Genomic DNA, 18,319 nt, shown 5'->3' with positions numbered 1-18,319 from the left:
GGTATCACACATAATTTGGACGTAAAAGAAACGAATTTGATGTTGTATTGTTTAACTGCTGCCCGTTTGCTGATAGCTCAAAACTGGAAGAGTAAAGTTTTACCTACAATAGAGGACTGGAGAGTGAAGGTTTCGCATCTTGCTGAAATGGCAAAGATTTCGGCTTATTTGAAGGATCACTCAAATGAACAATTTTTATTAATATGGAGAAGATGGATTGTTTATATTCAAAATAAGCATAGATTGGTGGAATATAAGTTAGGTTTTTAGATAAAAAAAATTTTCTTTATATATATATATATATTTCACCTACTTATGTAGAATAATACTTTGTGGAGTTAGGGATATTAATACAAGGTTACTTTTAGTCGAATAGTATCCTGGGATTAGGTTTGGGAAGTCCGGGTGGGGGGTGGGGGGGTTTTTTTTCAATTGTGATGTATTTGTGATGTGTTTTTTTTAATGTTGAAAACAATTAAAAAAAATTTTTTGAAAAAAAAGGAAATATTTTGAGTAAATTTTTTTTTTTCTTTTGTGGTGTTTGTAGATGCATCATTTGTATTTGTTGTTTAATTCAAAATAATAAAAAATTTTATAAAAAAAGAAAAACAAGAAAGTCCAGTTGCCTCGTGAAAAAGCACCTTTGGGACAAAGCTAGCATGTGTGTTTTTAAAATATGAAAAGGAGCTATTCTAAATGTCAATCATTACAGCGTTATTCTTGCTGAAACACCATTATTAATCCATTTATCACGAGGCAGACAAATCCTTGAATTACATCTGTTTTCTGCTGTTCTGTGAAACAACCTCTTTTCAGAGATCAGAATGGGCCCAACCCTGTTAGCTTTCTATAAAACTCTAAAAATCTGGCTATGCTCCCGAGCCTGGGCCGCTACATATGCCAAGGGCCTCGCCTCCTGGTTATATTGTTAACAGGCCAGATATCTTGCTTCGGTATGTACTTCGACTTAGGTGGTTTAATGTTTTGGGGTTTTTTTTTACCATTGTAATGCTTTTTTACTTTTTTATTTTTATTGTTTTAAAATGTTTTTAAAATTCTAATTGTAATGTATGTTTTGAATTGTGAGTTGCCCAAAGTCATTTGCTGAGATGGGCGGCTATATAAATCTAATCAATCAATCAACCAATAAAACAATAAAATAAACATGGGGCAGGCCCAAAAAGGCATCCCTCCCAGATCCCTGGGGGTTATGATACCAACTTTTGGTCATGGAGACTCGGTAGAGTTGTCTGAAACTATGTCATACTTAAAATAGATAGTCATTGAACACATCTATTTTGCATAATTCTCTAAACCAAAAGATGTAGTATTAATTTTGGGCCACCATATCCATTTTATTGTTATGCTCCCAACCACATTCCCTGGACCTTAAACAAAGAAAGAACAACATTGCCCTAAAGGAATTAAGTTTCCCACGACTGCTTTGACTGATCAGAAGTAAAACCAGAAATTAACTTGCTAGGTGTTGTGTTGGTCTTCAAGAGATTTTGGATTTTCACAGGAAAATACATTTACCTTCAGGGGAACGACTTTGTCAAGTTTAATTTCCGCCATCTCACTTGGGGAATCGTCTGTGGTATATGTTCCTTTAACTAATTCTAGAGATGTCCATCTATGGGAATGAGTTGAATCTCCTGTATGATCACTCTAAATTTAAAAGATCATTTTAATGCAGCTATAGCGTTAATAACAATAATACAAATGAACAGTAAAAAACTGAGAACATCTGCCCTACAAGCATATGCTTTTTTAAAAAAAACTAGCTTAAAGTGTCAAGGCTGCCACACAAGTCCACGATATGGTAAATTCAGTGCAGGTGCTAAAAATGCTCCTATGGATTAACAATTTCCTCCTCCCCTTCACAAACACATATGCACACACATCAATACACACAGAAAGGCATGAAATAGATTTGTTATATCTATATGAAAGGAAGACGGTGCTGATTCCCAGCAAAGAACACGAGGGAGAACAAAAACCACACCCCAATTCAATAAACTGTCTGAACTTATCATCCTACTGAAACTCATCAGCTGTATTTTTGTTCCTCAACAAATGTACTCCATAATATCTGAGTGTAAACAAGGCAGGCAAGCATACCTCTGCATACTAGGGAGTACAGAGTGCCTATCTCCACATACATAGAGACATACAAATTGTGATTCCAGAGAATGAATGAATGAATGAATGAATGAATGAACCTCAGAAGGATGGAAATCTGTGTCAACTTTGAACTGATGATATTCGAACTGCTGGCAGTGGGCAGAATTAGCCTGCAATTCTCCATTCTAACCACTGCACCACCATGGCTCAATGGTATATATCTACCTGTATGTATGTATGTATGTTTGTATGTATATATGTATACACACACACACACACACACAAGGAATAAAAATCAATGGCGCCTATTTAAATCACGTAAGATTTGCAGATGATGTTGTTCTCTTCTCACAAGACCCAAAAGAGATATAAAGACACATACAAGAGCTGCACAAAGCAGGAAAACCATTTGCCTTAAAAATAAACCTGAAAAAGAGCCAGGTTATGTTTAATAAATCCACTAAAGAAAAAAATATATATATCTGGAGAAGAACTAGACGTAATAGATCACTACATATACTTTGGCCAATGGATCTCGATGGAAGGAGATACAATAAAGGAAATTGAATGGCATGTTAAATGTGGTTGGCAGACATTTGGTAAGCTAAGTGTAATTTTCAAGAACAACTTCTCCCTATGTCTGCAAAGTTTTCCATCAGTGTATGCCACCTGCTCTAACATATGCCAGTGAAACATGGGCACTTAACCTCACAATCAATACAAAAACTAAGTGGCACTAAGAGTCATGGAAAGATCCATGCCTGGCATCACAGGACAAGATAGAAAGACCTGCACATGGATTAGAGAATAAACAAAAGTATACAATATCATCATGAGAGTAAAAGAATTGAAATGGTCACAAAGCAAGAAGAACTGATGGCAGATGGACCAAGGCAGTCATAGAAGGGATCCCACTTGATAAAAAGTGTCCACAAAAGAGACCTAAAACAAGATGGATTAACAACATCAACAAGTATGGTGGACCCAATTGGCAAAAGAAAGCTCAAGATCATATTGGTTGGAAACATGCAGAAGAGGCCTTCATGCAGTGCATAGTGGCTAGAATTCATTCCAACAGACATTGATCATTCTTTCTCAAGAATAGATATGTTTTGATTTCTAAGAAGCTTGCTATAATTGATGAACATGTGATTGCAAAAATGTATACAACTTTTGCTGAGATTTGAAACAGAAGAGGAACAACTTGAGAATTGCACAACAAATTGGGCTAAGAATGTTAAATCGATGGGACAAAATATGGGTCGAAGGGATGAATTCCGCATTGCGTTATAATTTAAGAGAGAATTTTTACAAAATGATGCATCGTTGGCATAGAATTCTAGAGAATTCTATCTAAAAATATATAAAGTTACTTCTAGTCAATACTGAAAATGTAAAAAAAAAAATGTAAGGGACGTTTTACCATTCGTGGCAGACTTGTGAAAGAGCAAAAGAAAAAAAAAAAGAGGATATAAATACACATAATTATACAAAGAATTTAAAAAAATTAATATTGAGAAGAAACCAGAATTCTTTTTATTAGGACCTATGGATAGTCAATTAGAAAATGGATGGTTGATTTTATATATGGTAACTTCCGCAAGATTTTACGCGCAACAATGGAGAAAAACTGAAAAACCCAGTGGAGAAATAAATTGTGGGAAAGAACTGAACAAGAGGCTGAAGGAATTTTTGTGATCCTTAGGAAGGAGGAGGAACCGTGAGTTTGTTTTATAACCACTGAAAGGAAGGTCGAAAGTCACTTATTTTTTCTGACTCGTTTCTTTTCTCCACTTTTTTACTATCTTGCTTTTTCTTTATGTATTTTTCTCTTATGGGTAACCCTTAAATTTAACAAGCTTAATTGGGACTGGCAACTCCCGTCACTAAGCAAAGTAGTCATTAAGCGAAACAACCTGTGACCACCCTTTTAGCGCCGACAGTTCCAGCAGTCCCTGTTGCCTTCTATGAAGTGAATCCACCAGTGCAATCATTAGGCAAGGAGTCATCCCGATCCAGATCATTTTCAGCTTGGTCACCCCGAGTCCTGAGCCTTAGTTCTTCCAAGGCAAAGGGCTGCCTCTCCTTCAACTTCCCCAGCCTGCCTAGATATATATTCAATGTAAACCAATCCACCATTTCATGCCACAGTTCAGGTTCCCAAATACTGCAGGTCAGCAGACTGGCTTAACAAACAGAGAAAAAGGAAGGATGTGACACAAGCAGTAAAGAATTCCTTTACTGACCGTTCCAAATTACGACACTGAAAAAAGTGTCTGTTTTTCATGTTCACAACCGTTGCAGCATCCCCCACGGCCACATGATCATAATTGAAATGCTTGGCAATTGACTCATATTTATGATGATTGCAGTGTCCCGGGAAATCACGTAATAATCACCTTTTGCAAAATTCTGAGAAGCAAAGTCAATGGGGGAGCCAGATTCATTTAACAACCATTTTAACTAACTTAATTTTAGTCCTTCGCTTAACAACAGTGGCAAGAAAGGTTGTAAAATGAGGCAAAACTCACTTAAGGTTGTAAAATGAGGCAAAACTCACTTAACAGCTTAACTCACTTAGCAATGAAAATGTTGGGCTCCACTGTGGTCGTAAAACAAGGACTACCTCTACTGCAATTCAAATATTTTCACCCCAGTTTTAAGAGCAAAGGCAACATCAGCCATCTGATCCTGAATGAGGTTTTCACAGAAAAAAGCTGGGTTATTGATGCGTTCTGTGCATAATACGTACATCATCCACCAGGACTTCTAGTTCATATTCGTGGATCCCGCCTCCGCCGTAAACCGAGAACCCAACGACGATGACTCCCACTTTGTCCACAGAGAAGCAGATGGCATCGGGGGAGCCGTTCCCAGTGTTCCAGCTCCTGCCCTGGCTGGTTTTTGTAAATCGGTTTGGGCTGGACTTGATAGAATGCAGAGAGCTGAGTCCGTCGGCCTGGAGAGAAGACAGTCAAAATGAAGACAGGATTTGACGGCAAACGATTTGAGGTAGGGTTATGCTTCTGGCATAACAATGAAGGGAGTTAACGCAGTCAGGCATTTTTCCAGTTACTCCTGGAAACTGATAATCCCTCAGTTTAAAATGTCCTGGCAAAACACAACCAAACCTGAAGTGTTTTATTTCTGGAATAAAGTAAGCCAAAGTAAAATCAGATGTTATATTTTTTCTATCCTGCTCTATGGAGTAGAGAGTTGGTCTCTGACAGAAGGCCACCTGAAGAGACTAGAAGCATTTGAAATGTGGATTTACAGGTAGCTGTTACGTATAAGCTGGGTTGACAAGATCAGAATTGAGGAGGCGATAAGCCGCCTGGGAAAGCCAAGGGAAATCATCAAAACAATTAAAAAACGAAAATTAGAATATTTCGGACATGTGATGCGACACCCAGAAAAATATGTCATACTCCATTTAATCCTCCAAGGAAAGATTGAAGGCAAACGAGGTCCAGGCAGAAGAAGAACATCATGGCTTCAAAATCTAAGGGACTGGTTTGGACAAAACTCAGCAGCACTTTTTCGTGCGGCTGCTGATAAAAACAGGATCGCGAACATGATCGCCAATGTCCGATAATGGATATGGCACAAGAAGAAGAAGAAGAAAGTAAAATCATCTTAAGAAAATAGTATTTGCATTTAATATGGGAATATACACAGTAGTTTTTCTGCAGCTCCCTTAGCAGACCCTGAAAAAAATAATATGCTAGAATTATGTGTTTATAGCCGTCATCTCAATAAATTTCACGAACAACGGAGGGCCAGATTGTGGAATTTATGCAACAAAGAAGAAAACACTTCACTGTTTATTCTATTGTTCCATTACTTTACTACTGTTATGTTTAAACTTATTTTCATTTTTCCATTTTTATTCTTGCAAGCCGCCTAGAATAGCCCCACAGTGAGACAGGTAGCAAATAAATTTAATGAATGAATGAATGAATAAAAGTAAATAAAAAGTTAGGTTAGAGTTGATTTGACAAGCTAATTGAGTAAATGAAAGCAGTAAGATAATAATGGGTGTAATAATACGTTTGTCTTAGATACGATAGTTAATTTGGTTGAGAGTTATATTTTACTTAACAGGTCGAAATTATTCTTTTTTTGTTTTTTTTTTACTCTGTTTATATAGAAAACTATTTTGTAATAGCAGAAGAATTAGAGAGATCTATGATAAGAGAAGAAAGGGTATTAATTAATGATGTATTAAATTAAGAGATGGAATATATGTGAAAATATTAGAATGTTATTCTTGGAATTATATGTGTGTTGTAGAAGGGATACCCAAAATTTTATTAATATCTTTGTTTAAGATTAATTGGAATATTTTAATTGAAATTAGTGGAGCTTAAAAGCAGGAGTGATTTTTGTAGATGCAATTGTAGGGATGATTCTGTGGATTGATAATTTAAGAAGAAATAGATTAAACTAAATTTGTTATATCATGTGAGGAAATAGAGGAGGGAATTTTTTTAAGGTATTAATTTTAGTTATATATATATGACTTGTTTTGTTATGATTGATTACCCTTTCACCACGGTGTTTTCCTCAGCACTTTGATGTAAAAATTAAAAAAACCAATGAAATGTGTATAAAAAAAAAAAGTTAGGTTAGAGTTAGTGAGCCTTATTACCTCAGACCCCAGTGCAGAAGCTGTGAGCTCGCTCACAATACTTGCAAGTAATCCACAGGTATTCGAAACCAGATGTGCAGAGAACAGCTCATTTTCACGTCTAAGGCTATTCCTGACAGGTAACACCACAATCACCAACATTTTCTCAAGGACCTCACGAAAACTTGTCATCCCAGAGATATTTTCTTCACTCTGGAGAAAGAACCAAAGATTCTTTGGATAAAAACTAATCAAGGAGAGAAGCAACCAAGAACTAAGGAGAAATTTCCTGACAGTGAGAACAATCAACCAGTGGAACAGTTTCCCTCCAAAAGTTGTGAATGCTCCAACACTGGAAGTTTTTAAGAAGATATTGGACAGCCATTCGTCTGAAATGGTATAGGGTTCCCTGCTTGAGCAGGGGATTGGACTAGATGACCTCCAAAGTTCCTTCCAACTCTGTTATTCTAATAAAATGATCCATAATGTAACACCATTCTGGACTGAATGTATTCAGAAGTCAAACTCTAAACTATGAGGTTTTAGGACACATGTAAATTATGACCTGAGCAGTAGAACTAAACATCTGCTTACTATGTAGGTATGTGTACTTGCTCACTGGAGACATGGGGGAGGGAAAAAGGTGTCGAACAGGTCAAGGTGTCATCCACCACAATGGAAATGATGCACCTCATTTTAGGTGCATCACACATGCGATGGATGACATCATTTAGGGGCAGGATTTTAATCATATGGTCATGGCTACCATCTTTTTTGACACCCCCTGCTCATACCCACAAAAATAAAGTAATAATAATCACAGCAGGTTACCAATGTTAAATAAGAAGGGATGATCAACTCTGGAGGGAATGGTATACCTTGAGGTCACATGAGTTTAAATTTTGGAGTTGACGTATAGATAGGGCAGTAGCTGATGTTTTTCTTGGTAAGAGCTTCTCTGCAAACTTATCTCTCTGAGCTCACCCATGAATATTCTGTTATTAAAGTCACAAGAGTATATGTATTTATCAGAGATATATTTTTTTTTGCAGTGCCTAGGCCAGGGGTAGGCAACCTTGGCTCTTTTATGACTCGTGGACTTCAACTCCCAGAATTCCAAACTATGTTGCATTACATTCTTGATTAAATTATCTTTCCATTGATATATAATTTTATGGTACTACTCCCCCCACAAAAGTGGTGTTATTAGCAATCAATACACTTTCCCTAAAAAGTTTCCACAATTTTGGCCACTAGTGTAGATCTCTTGTGGGCATGAAGGAACTCCAGACTGATGACGCATTTGACCCCCTCCCTCGGGCTCAGCCTATTCATCTCCGATTAAGAATTGTGAGGATCTAATGCGACTTGTGTTGGCCCTGCCGGAGCATTTCTGTAGCAAAGACATACCTGACTTAGTTTTTCCATGTGTGCTACCAGAAGAGGAAAACGATGGGCCAGCGCGGAGTCATTCTCAGTATTGGCCTGTTTTATTCCTGAACACAGCAAGGCTTCTCCATCATAAGCAATAGGGAAGATAGAAGTGAGCTTCACAGAGGTGTGGCACAGTGCTGACATCACAGCTGCCAGCAGCCGACTGCTTGAAGTCTTGAAGTTGGCTTCCTGGATGTCCTGGGGGAAAAAAAGAGCAGGTGGGAACAAAATGAGCGGCTTCCGGCTAAAAACAGAAGGAATTCTGCTCCGCTGTATCTTGCACAAATCGTGCTATGCCAAACACAGCTTGGGAAAGCTCGGTGGCAAAATGGAGAAAGCAACATGTCTTGACAGTGAGGACAATTAGTCAGTGGAACAACTTGCCTCCAGAGATTGTGGATACTCCAACTCTGGAGGATTTTAAGAAGAGACTGGACAGTCACTTGTTTGAAATGGTGTAGGGTTCCCTGCTTGAGCAGGGGGTTGGTTTAGAAGACCTCCAAGATCCCTTGCCTCTGTTAATCTGTTATTCTGTCCGGGAAGGGACAGTAAGAAGAAGGGATGAACAAGAGCGACAAGAGGCAAGCCGAAGGTGGCACTGGAACACAAATAGTGCTGGGAGAAGCAATGGGGAAGATAAACTAAGAAGAAAGCACAATTGGAGTGTCAAGCCCCGTGGGATCGACACTGATGGGGGGGGCGGAGGGAGACGACGATACCGGGGAGGAGGCCCGCGGCTTGGCCGCCAGACAGCTGTTCGGCGCGGGAAGGCGCCAGGGAGGAGAACAGCAGCAAAGACGTCCGCCGGGAGGAAGCCAGTGGGGAGGCATTAGGGAAGAGGCCAGTGGAGGCTAGCGGCAAGGACGACGCCCAGGGAGAAGCCAGGGGCGGTCCTACCTGAACTGTGGCCAAAGGCGGAGCCGCTGAACGGCTGAGCAGCCGCGCATCCGACAAGCAGCTGATCGGCGCAGGAGCGTCACCTGGCAATGTGAACTAGAGCAGTTGAACAGAGAAGAGAGCCAGAGGCCTGCGTCGCTGTTCTTAACATTAGCCACCGGATGCTGGCTAGGTGGATGGGGGGGTGGAGCTGGTGGGGAAGACTGTATGTAAGGCGCTAACTCTGTTCGCTGTGATTAAACGCTGGTCAGATTGTTCCGATTTTTGCCAGCCACCTTGACGTCTACCGCTTGTTTTCTGTGGGAACGAGGGGTTGGTAAGGACACTGACATGGAGGAGGAGACGGTGGAGGAGACTCTTTCATTCTTTCTCTTCTCTGTCCCTTCTGCCTCATTTAAGAGTTATTGGACTTTGTAAAAATGGAAACTCAGCCCTTCAAAGGACGAAGGAGCAATGGGCAACTGGGACTGAGAACAGCAATGTGTTCTGTTTCAATCCGCACAGAGGAAGCAACGACGGCGGAAATCTGCCTATTTGGGCTCCATCTGATAGACGGACGCGATTCAGTGGTTTTGGAAAATGAGTAGATCTTTTCAGAGCATCATTTCAGAAGAGATTTTTAGTACCTGATCCAAGCAGTTGAGTAAATCACAGAGGCAAGCCCACTGCAAGGCCGGCGTGGGATAGAAAGAGTGAAAGCAGGCGGTGAAGGTATTGTGGCATTCCTGGAGGGCAGCTTCCAACAGGCTCAGGGGCTGAGTGAGGTAGCCTTGAGGGTCATTGTCCAGCTTGATCATGCAATGATCGACTCCTTCCGACAAGATTTTTCTCAGCAGGGTTCTCGTCTTCCCAATGCAGTCTGCAAGCCTGCTGCTTTCTTCGACAACAGCTTTGGCAGTGGCTGCAAAGAGCAGTAACAAAAGTGACACCAGGAAAGCAGTCAAGAGGTTTGAGGGGGTTCTTAGGTGCTCTTTGAGCTTGGTTGTTTTCTTGCAGATGTTTCATTACCCAAACTCGGTAACATCATTAGTGCACTGATGATGTTACCTAGTTTGGATAATGCAACGTCTGTAAGAAAACAACCAAGCTCAGAGACCACCTAAGGACTCCTCATTTCAACCCTGAGCTACAAATATTCTCCTTTATCGGTAATCAAGAGGTTTAGTGATGACTCACAGAAAAAAAATTGTTTGGACAAGGATACAACTGAAGGTAACTAAATCAGAATAACAGTGAGTCTTTGGGGTCATATATTCTTCTTTTTGGGTAGGTCAAAGAGACAGTTACCTTCCATTAATCAAAGCTTTCCACTTTGTCCAAAAGAGGAAGTCTGTTCTGTCCTAGCCTATGTGAGTCCTTGTTAACTCACAAGGACAAACCCCTCTTTTAACAAGTAGGCTGGAAATGCAGGAAAAACAAACCCCTTTTTATTATTATGTATAGACCTGCAAAAAGTCCCAAAAGCAAAGGCAAACAGAACACGATTCAAACAGAGAATTGTTCACAGGCAAGGCAAACAGAACATGATTCCATGAAACTTGAGCAACCAACAGAACATGATTCCATTCCTTCAGCAACCAGCACCACCCATACCTTCCCTTTTTATTATGCAGCCTCAAGGCATGGCTTCTCAATGCCTTCTCCTTCGCCCTTGGAGTCACCCCATTGCCTCCCTCTATCCTGCTCGTTGCCTGTCCTGCTCTTGTTGCCTGTCTGCATTTGCGAGCATCTATGATGTCTTCCAGTTGTGAGTCCTCAGAGTCTGACTCAGCTTCCCAGCACAGCTGGGTCTCAGCCTGAGCACGAGTGGAGGGGCCAGGCTCCTCGTCAGACTATAATCTTGGAGCTCATCAGAGCCTTCCTCCAACTCTGATGGCTCTCCAGGCCCCTTCTCCTCCTCCTCTGATTCCCTGGACTCAGCTGCCGGGTCCACTGGCTGGCACGGAATCACAACAAAGCCAAACATGGCAAAAGCATGCAATAAGTCAACTACTAAGGCGGGTTTAATATCCTACCTTATTCCAAAGCAGGGAAAACATATTTATTTCACAGGCCATTTCCTGTTTTCTTTGCCTTTGCTACAGGAGAAAAGACTGGAAGTAGAACTAGTAGTCTTGTTCACCTCTTGTCTGGCTAAGATGAAATCGAATTGTTCAACCATAAACTCGTTTTTTCTAAAAAGAGACCCCCCTAGGTCTCATTAGGCAGCAAGTGCATTCAAAATAGTAAAAAAAAAGCATCTCACCTGAAACAGGATAAATTTCACAGGTGTAGACACGCAGCAACCTCAAGCAGCAAGTGCCGACAAATCGCAGCCTTTCCAAATCCAGAAGGGTGGCCGTGTACTGGAACCCCTTCAATCCTCGAAGTTCTTCCACGCCTAAGACTAAGGTTGTCCAGCTCCAATGAAGGATACTCAGCAGTGACTCAAAGCACTCCTGTCCCAAAGGAATCATAAGGAAAACAAAGCAGGGCTCAATAAGGAGGATTCATTCATCCATGGCTCTCAAAATGGGCAGTAGGAGATCCCAAGGACAGAAGTATAGGAACGTTCCAGGGGACATAATGCTTCTTTTAAGCAAAACCTGAAAAGGTGGTCAAACCCAATTGCCGTTATCCATCTTCAATTCCTTTAACTAAACACCTGTTTAAGATAGGAGGATGGGACAGAAAAGCTGACAAATGCTTTGGAAATGCTGGAAGATGATGGTCAGGAAGCTTCTTCCTTCCCCCACGCCCTCCCATGAAAATATTTTTACTTTGGACTTCAATTCAACCACAACAAATTCAAGAGTGCTTTTAACCCAGCTATGAAGGAACAGTAGAACTGCAGATGGTACCTCCTCCTCCTTCTCCAGATACATTAATTTTCCTTGCTAAACTGATACAACTGTAGAAAATGGATATGCGTGCAGAATTTACCTTTCCAGAATTTCACCTCTCATTGTTTTTCTAAAAAGGATTTACCTAATCCTGAGGGTTACAAGGATACCTTGGAAAGAGGGAGCTATATCCTTCCTTCAGAAAGTCAAAATGAGAGAAGATGAGAAATATGCCTTTGCTCTCTTTTGTCAAAATGAATCAACGCTGCAGAATGATCTCTGTGCCCAAAGGCCACCTAAACTTCTGCCTTCTAGATATTATGAGCAAAGCACATGCAACATAAAGGATAATAAATTTTATGTTCAACTACTGTGTTTCTTCAGCCACTGCTGGGATAAAATGCCATTGACGTAAGTTTACTTAAGAATGAATGCACACTTCTGGTTTTAAAAAAGTCAAGGGTTCAATGGGCATGTCCCTTTTTTTATTTTGTACAAGATAGTCCTCGACTTACAACCACAACTGAGCCCAAAATGTATGTTGTTCAGCAAAACATTGATCGAGTGACTTTTGCCCCGTTTTACAAACTTCCTTGCCACAGTTGTTAAGTGAATCACTGCGGTTGTTAAGGTAGTAACGTGGTTGTTAAGTGAATCTGGCTTCCCCATTGGCTTTTGTTTGTCAGAAGGTTACAAAAGTGGATCACGTAACTCCGGGAAGCTGCAACCAGGTGCCAAGCATCCGAATTTTGATCAGGTGACCATGGGTGAAAAATGGTCATAAGTTACTTTTTTTCCCCGGGCTGTTGTTAACTTTGAATGGTCACTAAATGTTGCAAGTCAAGGACTTAAAATAGGCAATAAACCATTCTTCGCTAGCCAGTACCATTAATTTGATTAAGCATGGATACTCACCACGGAAACGGTTCTTGCAAAAGATCGCTTTAAAATGTGCACTGGCTCGCTGGTTTGCTGCTTGCCTTTGGAGGCGCTTCCATCACTGGTTGGCAGCCTAGAAGGAAAATCAAAAAGAAGAGATAACGGCGATGCATCCTACAGGTTTGGGGGGACACAAACTCATGCGCCATGTTGCTTCTTGCACGGCACAGTTTTTGATCAACGAGCTGCATTTATTGGAGACAGGAAGCTGACAAGACTGCCTGGCCAGCTGTTATTTCTCAGAAGTAGCAGCTCAAAAGTTGTAAGAAGAAAATATATCTGTTCAAACAGCTTGATTGCCTTGAAGAAGGATAGGGAAGAGGAGGAGGAGGAGGAGGAAGAGGAGGAGGAGGAGGAGGAGGAGGAGTTGCCCACAAACATAAAAGTAGACCTGATCAGACTATAATTACCAAAATTTTAGAATGTGCAGAAATGGATTGATTAACCTTGGAGATGAAAGAGAAAGAAGATTCAATTTATTTTAAAACTTGGGAAAATTTTTATCAATGGTTAGAAATACGATAGAATGAGAAAAGAGCTTGAAATTAAATAGAATAAATGATAGGTTTTTAACTAAGCTTTATTTTCTATGTTAATAACATCGTTATTACTAGTGATTTTAAATATTAGTGGTGATAATTAGAATTAGTTGATATTTTATTAATTATGGTTATCTACTTAGAGGAACTGTATTTATTTATTAATTTTTAGTTATATGATTATAGTCAACTTTACTTATTATAATTGTTTAGTATTATATAAACTATGTTTACTCAATATTTATAGCATGGGATTATTGTTGGGGGTTACCCCATTACTGTACCTACCCTTACCCTTTCCCGAATCCCTTATTCCCACCCCTTCCCATACCCGTACTGACCCTATCCTTTCCCTACCTGCATAAAATGTAATAAAATATTTACATATATAAAAAAGTAGACCTTCCCTGGAACAAAACAATATTGGCTAAATAATTACTAAATGTTCATTATGGAGGACAATTTATAGAGCCAGAAAACTCCAATTAAAATAAGAAACTGCTGCTGTGAAAATGTACAACCCTTATTATTGACTGTCACATTAAACTTTTGGTTCAAATGGCTGCTTAGAGAGGAAAAGCAAAATATAGTATTACCTGTATAAGAGTTGAGGGATCTGTCCTGCGTTCACATCTGTGCCGTTGTTTGATTTCTTTGAACTTTTAAACTGGAAGACAATCCTGCAAGAGGAAAACGGATTTAGAGGCCGGGAACGCTCCCTCTGTCTCAGAGATGCCAAGGGGAAGGAGAAGGAAAACTTACCCATCATCCGTAGTAATGGAGGCTTGCCCGTGGGAGCCACAGTCGCTGCTGGGGCCAGAAACCCGGGCCCAGGCGACATACCACCAACTGGCTTGCAGGAGGACAGGTTCGTCAAACATCATCGCGTACTTTTCCCTGAGAAAACATCAAGGAAAACTGGCATCTGATATAGCAGGGGTCTTCAAACCTGGCCCTTTTATGACTTGTGGACTTCAACTCCCAGAATTCCTCAGACAGCCTCCATTTTGTTTGTTAGATTTAAGACAGGGATCTTCAAACTTGGCCCTTTTATGACTTGTGGACTTCAACTCCCAGAATTCCTCAGCCAGGCACACTGGCGGAGGAATTCTGGGAGTTGAAGAACACAAGTCAAAAAAGGGCCAGGTTTGAAGACCCCTGTGATATAGCATCTAGTTCAACTCCATTTGACTGTTGCTTTGGGCTGCAGGATTTTTTTTTAAAAAAAATATCAAGTTTATATAGCCCCCCCATCTCCCAAGAAGTGACTCTGGAAGTGACACCTAAAGAAAAGGAATATAAACTGGTTTATTTACTGAGGTTAAAATAGATGTGTTATTATTTCTGGTACTCTGGTAATTAATTAGAATTGAATGATGAGGTTTTATAATTTATGGATAAGAGATGAGATATGGGAAGAAGAGGTATTTTATTGAAGTACCAGAGGAGGTGATAAGTTACTGAAATTACTATCTGGAAAGAGGGAGGGAAGAGCATTTTTTTAAATTATATTTTTTTCTTTTTCTCTGTATTTTTTATTTTTTATATTCTTTTCGGTTTGCATTAGTTTTTTATCCTTGTAGTTGTAAAGTTCAATAAAAAGTATAACAAAAAACTGTTAGAAGTAAAAGGAAGATATATAAAGTTCGTTTATTTGATCAAAGTTAAAATAAGATCCGTTGTAATTTTTGATAACTCTTAATGGTCATTCTGCTGACACCAGGACTGAAAAGTTGATGCTTTATGGATTTGCTATAGATAAGAGACAAATAAGACAGATAAGACGATTTTTCTATTGTCATAAAAATCCTTAATAAAAATTATATATATAAAAAGGCATCTTTCAATTTAGTTACAAATCCTTACTTGTTCAGAATTTTTAAACATGTCAGTTTTCTATTTTGCTTGAGAAAGATTTTTATATAAGGAGCAGAATAAACATTGGCTCGGTTTCCTCCGGGCAATTTTTTAAAAATTTCTCAAAATAAAGAGATTACTAGAATAGACTTATTATCATATTAAATTAATTTTAATTATATGTTCATAAAAAGTGACAAGTTTTATATATCAAACAATAAGCATATAGAAGCAGCCACTCCCAGAACAATGCAAGGTTTCGGAACGTTTGTTAATGGAGCGATATGATTGGGCTGGTTCTTTTTGTTTATTGCCCATCCTTAATCTGGATGCTTTTTGCATTGACAACAGATGGAAACGTAGCCATCTTTTTCTTTTCGCTTTTAGAGTTAGATGATGCTGGGAGGGGTGATGTGAATGAGAGTCTAGTTAGACATAACAACACTAAACATAGCATGAGAATCAAGGTTATTGAGCCCAGAGCTGATAAAGAATTGGCGGGCTGGAGAGCTGGAGAGGAAGCCCGTGCTTTAAGCTAATTGGGGAATGTGATTTATGACTGTTAATTGGAGGAGGGAATTGTGCTTTGATATTATGTGCCCAGGGGAGGGGAATTCAGTTTTTGGCTTCGATTATGTAAGTGTCGATATTATGCTACTCGAATAAAAGATTCTTTAAGGTAAAACTATGCCTCGAAGTCCTTTTGAAGAGTTTCATCTGTCGGAACCATGACACTCTTCCTTTTTAAACTGAAAATTAAAAACTCAGGTTAAGAGAAGTGATTCGTTTTTGAAAATTCCACTCACCTTGCAGCACAGTCATACGCCAGGACATCTGTTTCAGCAAGAAGGTCCCCATCCGTCTCATGGTCACCTCCATCTGGCCCCAATTCAAACAGCTAAAAAAGAGAAGCCTTCAACAGTTTTACCTTCTGGCTGGGCTGGGAGGCCGCTCTTTTCTTATCCCTCACCCTTGTCTCTCTCTTGGGCAAATCTAATTGTGCAGGATTCAATAGGAGCCAAGGAGGCAGCCTGAGAAAACACTCAGAGAAACTGAGCAAGTGGGAATGAGCTAGTACGGAAAGCAACGGCTACCGCTTCAGAAACCCCAAGGCAGCCTCAGGTAGGTAAAGGCTGGGAGGTAAATAAAGAGGTTTCAGTCTTATAAGCATCAAACACCCTCATGCCCTCTGAGAATATGTTCCAATTTTAGAACAAAACTTAGCCATTCTGAAACTTCAAATCAAACACCCCGTTTGGCATTTTCTAAAGTCAACACTCCCAACTCTATGTTGCTAGAGTTTTAATTGGGTCCAGGAGAAATATTCTGGTGCAACTGTTCTCAACAAATCATTCATTTTAGCACATAACAGAATGGGGAGGGTATAGCCTGACTATTTCTTAAGCAATACATAATCCAAAGTTTTGAAAGCGTTGGATGAAATAAATGACAGACTATTCGGTTTATACACATCACCACAATACCTACAAGGGCTGTTTTTGATGAAGCCTGATAAACTAGCCTTGCCAAAACTCAGTGTGATGATTTTAGAAATTAATAATTTTTAATATCAATAAAAATTTGGCGGTTTATAGGGGTTCAGTTATTTTAACACCCCCTATTTTAGATACGTGCCACTATAGGACAACTATAGTGTCTGGCCTTTATTATTCTTTTATAAGAATAATAAAGGCCACCTTTATGACAACTTGTAATAAGAAATAGGCTTCAGGGAAGAGAAGGAAACAAACATCTGAGAAAAATCAAACATGAATTGCGTATTTCTTATTATTTTCACAATTATTTTCATATTTGTTTCCAGAAAAGCAAGCTTCACTCCCTCCTGATATTTCAAGTGCTGCCTGATCAAAGCCATTCAGATTTGAACACAGCTCCTTTCCCCTACCTTTATTTTAGCGGTGTACTCTCCTCTGCCACCAAAAAGGCCCAGGCCACCAAGCAAGAGGTCAGTATCCGCACAAAAGCGAATGGCTTCAACGGAGTGGGCTGAGTAACCCCACCCTCCGCCATGACCTAAGGAAAAAAAGAAAGCAGGTGATCGCACAACTGTCCACAGGGGTTCCTGGCAAGGTGGGAGGGGGAGGATCAGCAGCTAAGAAACAGAGGGTTACTTTCAAATCTGTTGACAATGCTGTAGTCTTCCTTGGAGTAGACTTTCATCACCGCGTGACTCTCCTCTTCTGTGTTCATCACACCCATTTTTAAGTCCTGCATGGCTGCCAATGTGTCAAGACAACCTTTCAAAATAAAGGGAAAGGATGAATAAGAGTTGGATCGTATCCATCCAAATGGACCAGTATTAATACGATTACAAAGGATAATTATTATGGGCTGTGGTTTGGAGTTCATTACGGCTTGGAGAGCGAGATAAGGCAGTAAATCTGGCTTTCTATCTAAAAAAAACACCCAAGGAATATAAAACACACCGCGAATTATTTGTACTCTACAGCTGTACCTGTAGGATTAGAATTTGTCCAGTTTAGCATTTTGCATGCTGACTTAACTTATCAAATTTATCAAAAGGAAACACTGTTTAATATCTGACAGCGCAGCCCTTCAATGTTTCAAGACATGTTCCAAGCCCTTCAACTATAAAAGCCTTTAAAAAAAAATCTAATACAGGTCAATCTCGCTTACTGACAGCCTCATGAAAATAACTAGTATGACAGTGCTGAAAATAACTTTGCAACTAAAGCTGAAGGCATCTCTCTCTCTCAGTCATGTGTTCGCCATCACACAGTCAGTATATGGCCCAGGGGTGGGCAACCTTGGCTCTTTTATGACTCGTGGACTTCAACTCCCAGAATTCCTGACTCAAGAATTCTGGGAGTTGAAGTTCACGAGTCATAAAAGAGCCAATTTATTTATTTATTTATTTATTGTTCGAATTTATATCCCGCCCTTCTCCTTGCGGACTCAGGGCGGCTGACAATCAATTAAAAACACCAATAACATCACAAAATTTAAAATTAATTAAAATGAAATATTTAACTTGTCTAATTTAAAATATTATTAAAAACCCCTCTAAAAACCCCTCTTAAAAATTACCCTAGGCC

General features: G+C 39.7%; 1 protein-coding gene across 1 annotated transcript in view; it reads right to left on the bottom strand.

Moving 5' to 3' along the window:
* MYCBP2 (MYC binding protein 2) overlaps positions 1 to 18,319 on the bottom strand; it is a 145,303-nt gene that overhangs the window by 78,973 nt on the left and 48,011 nt on the right. Inside the window, 12 exon segments of the mRNA XM_029287366.1 lie at positions 1,537 to 1,668; positions 4,877 to 5,083; positions 6,776 to 6,967; positions 8,165 to 8,386; positions 9,712 to 9,986; positions 11,331 to 11,523; positions 12,823 to 12,919; positions 13,982 to 14,065; positions 14,148 to 14,282; positions 16,049 to 16,140; positions 17,149 to 17,276; positions 17,375 to 17,500. Coding sequence (XP_029143199.1) covers positions 1,537 to 1,668; positions 4,877 to 5,083; positions 6,776 to 6,967; positions 8,165 to 8,386; positions 9,712 to 9,986; positions 11,331 to 11,523; positions 12,823 to 12,919; positions 13,982 to 14,065; positions 14,148 to 14,282; positions 16,049 to 16,140; positions 17,149 to 17,276; positions 17,375 to 17,500 — 1,883 coding nt within the window.

Source organism: Protobothrops mucrosquamatus, unplaced genomic scaffold, assembly GCF_001527695.2.
Source record: "Protobothrops mucrosquamatus isolate PMUCROS unplaced genomic scaffold, P.Mucros_1.0 scaffold2, whole genome shotgun sequence".
NCBI classification, from domain to species: domain Eukaryota; kingdom Metazoa; phylum Chordata; class Lepidosauria; order Squamata; family Viperidae; genus Protobothrops; species Protobothrops mucrosquamatus.
Note: the sequence above shows the minus strand (reverse complement) of the source record. Positions and strands in the feature narration are given on the sequence as shown.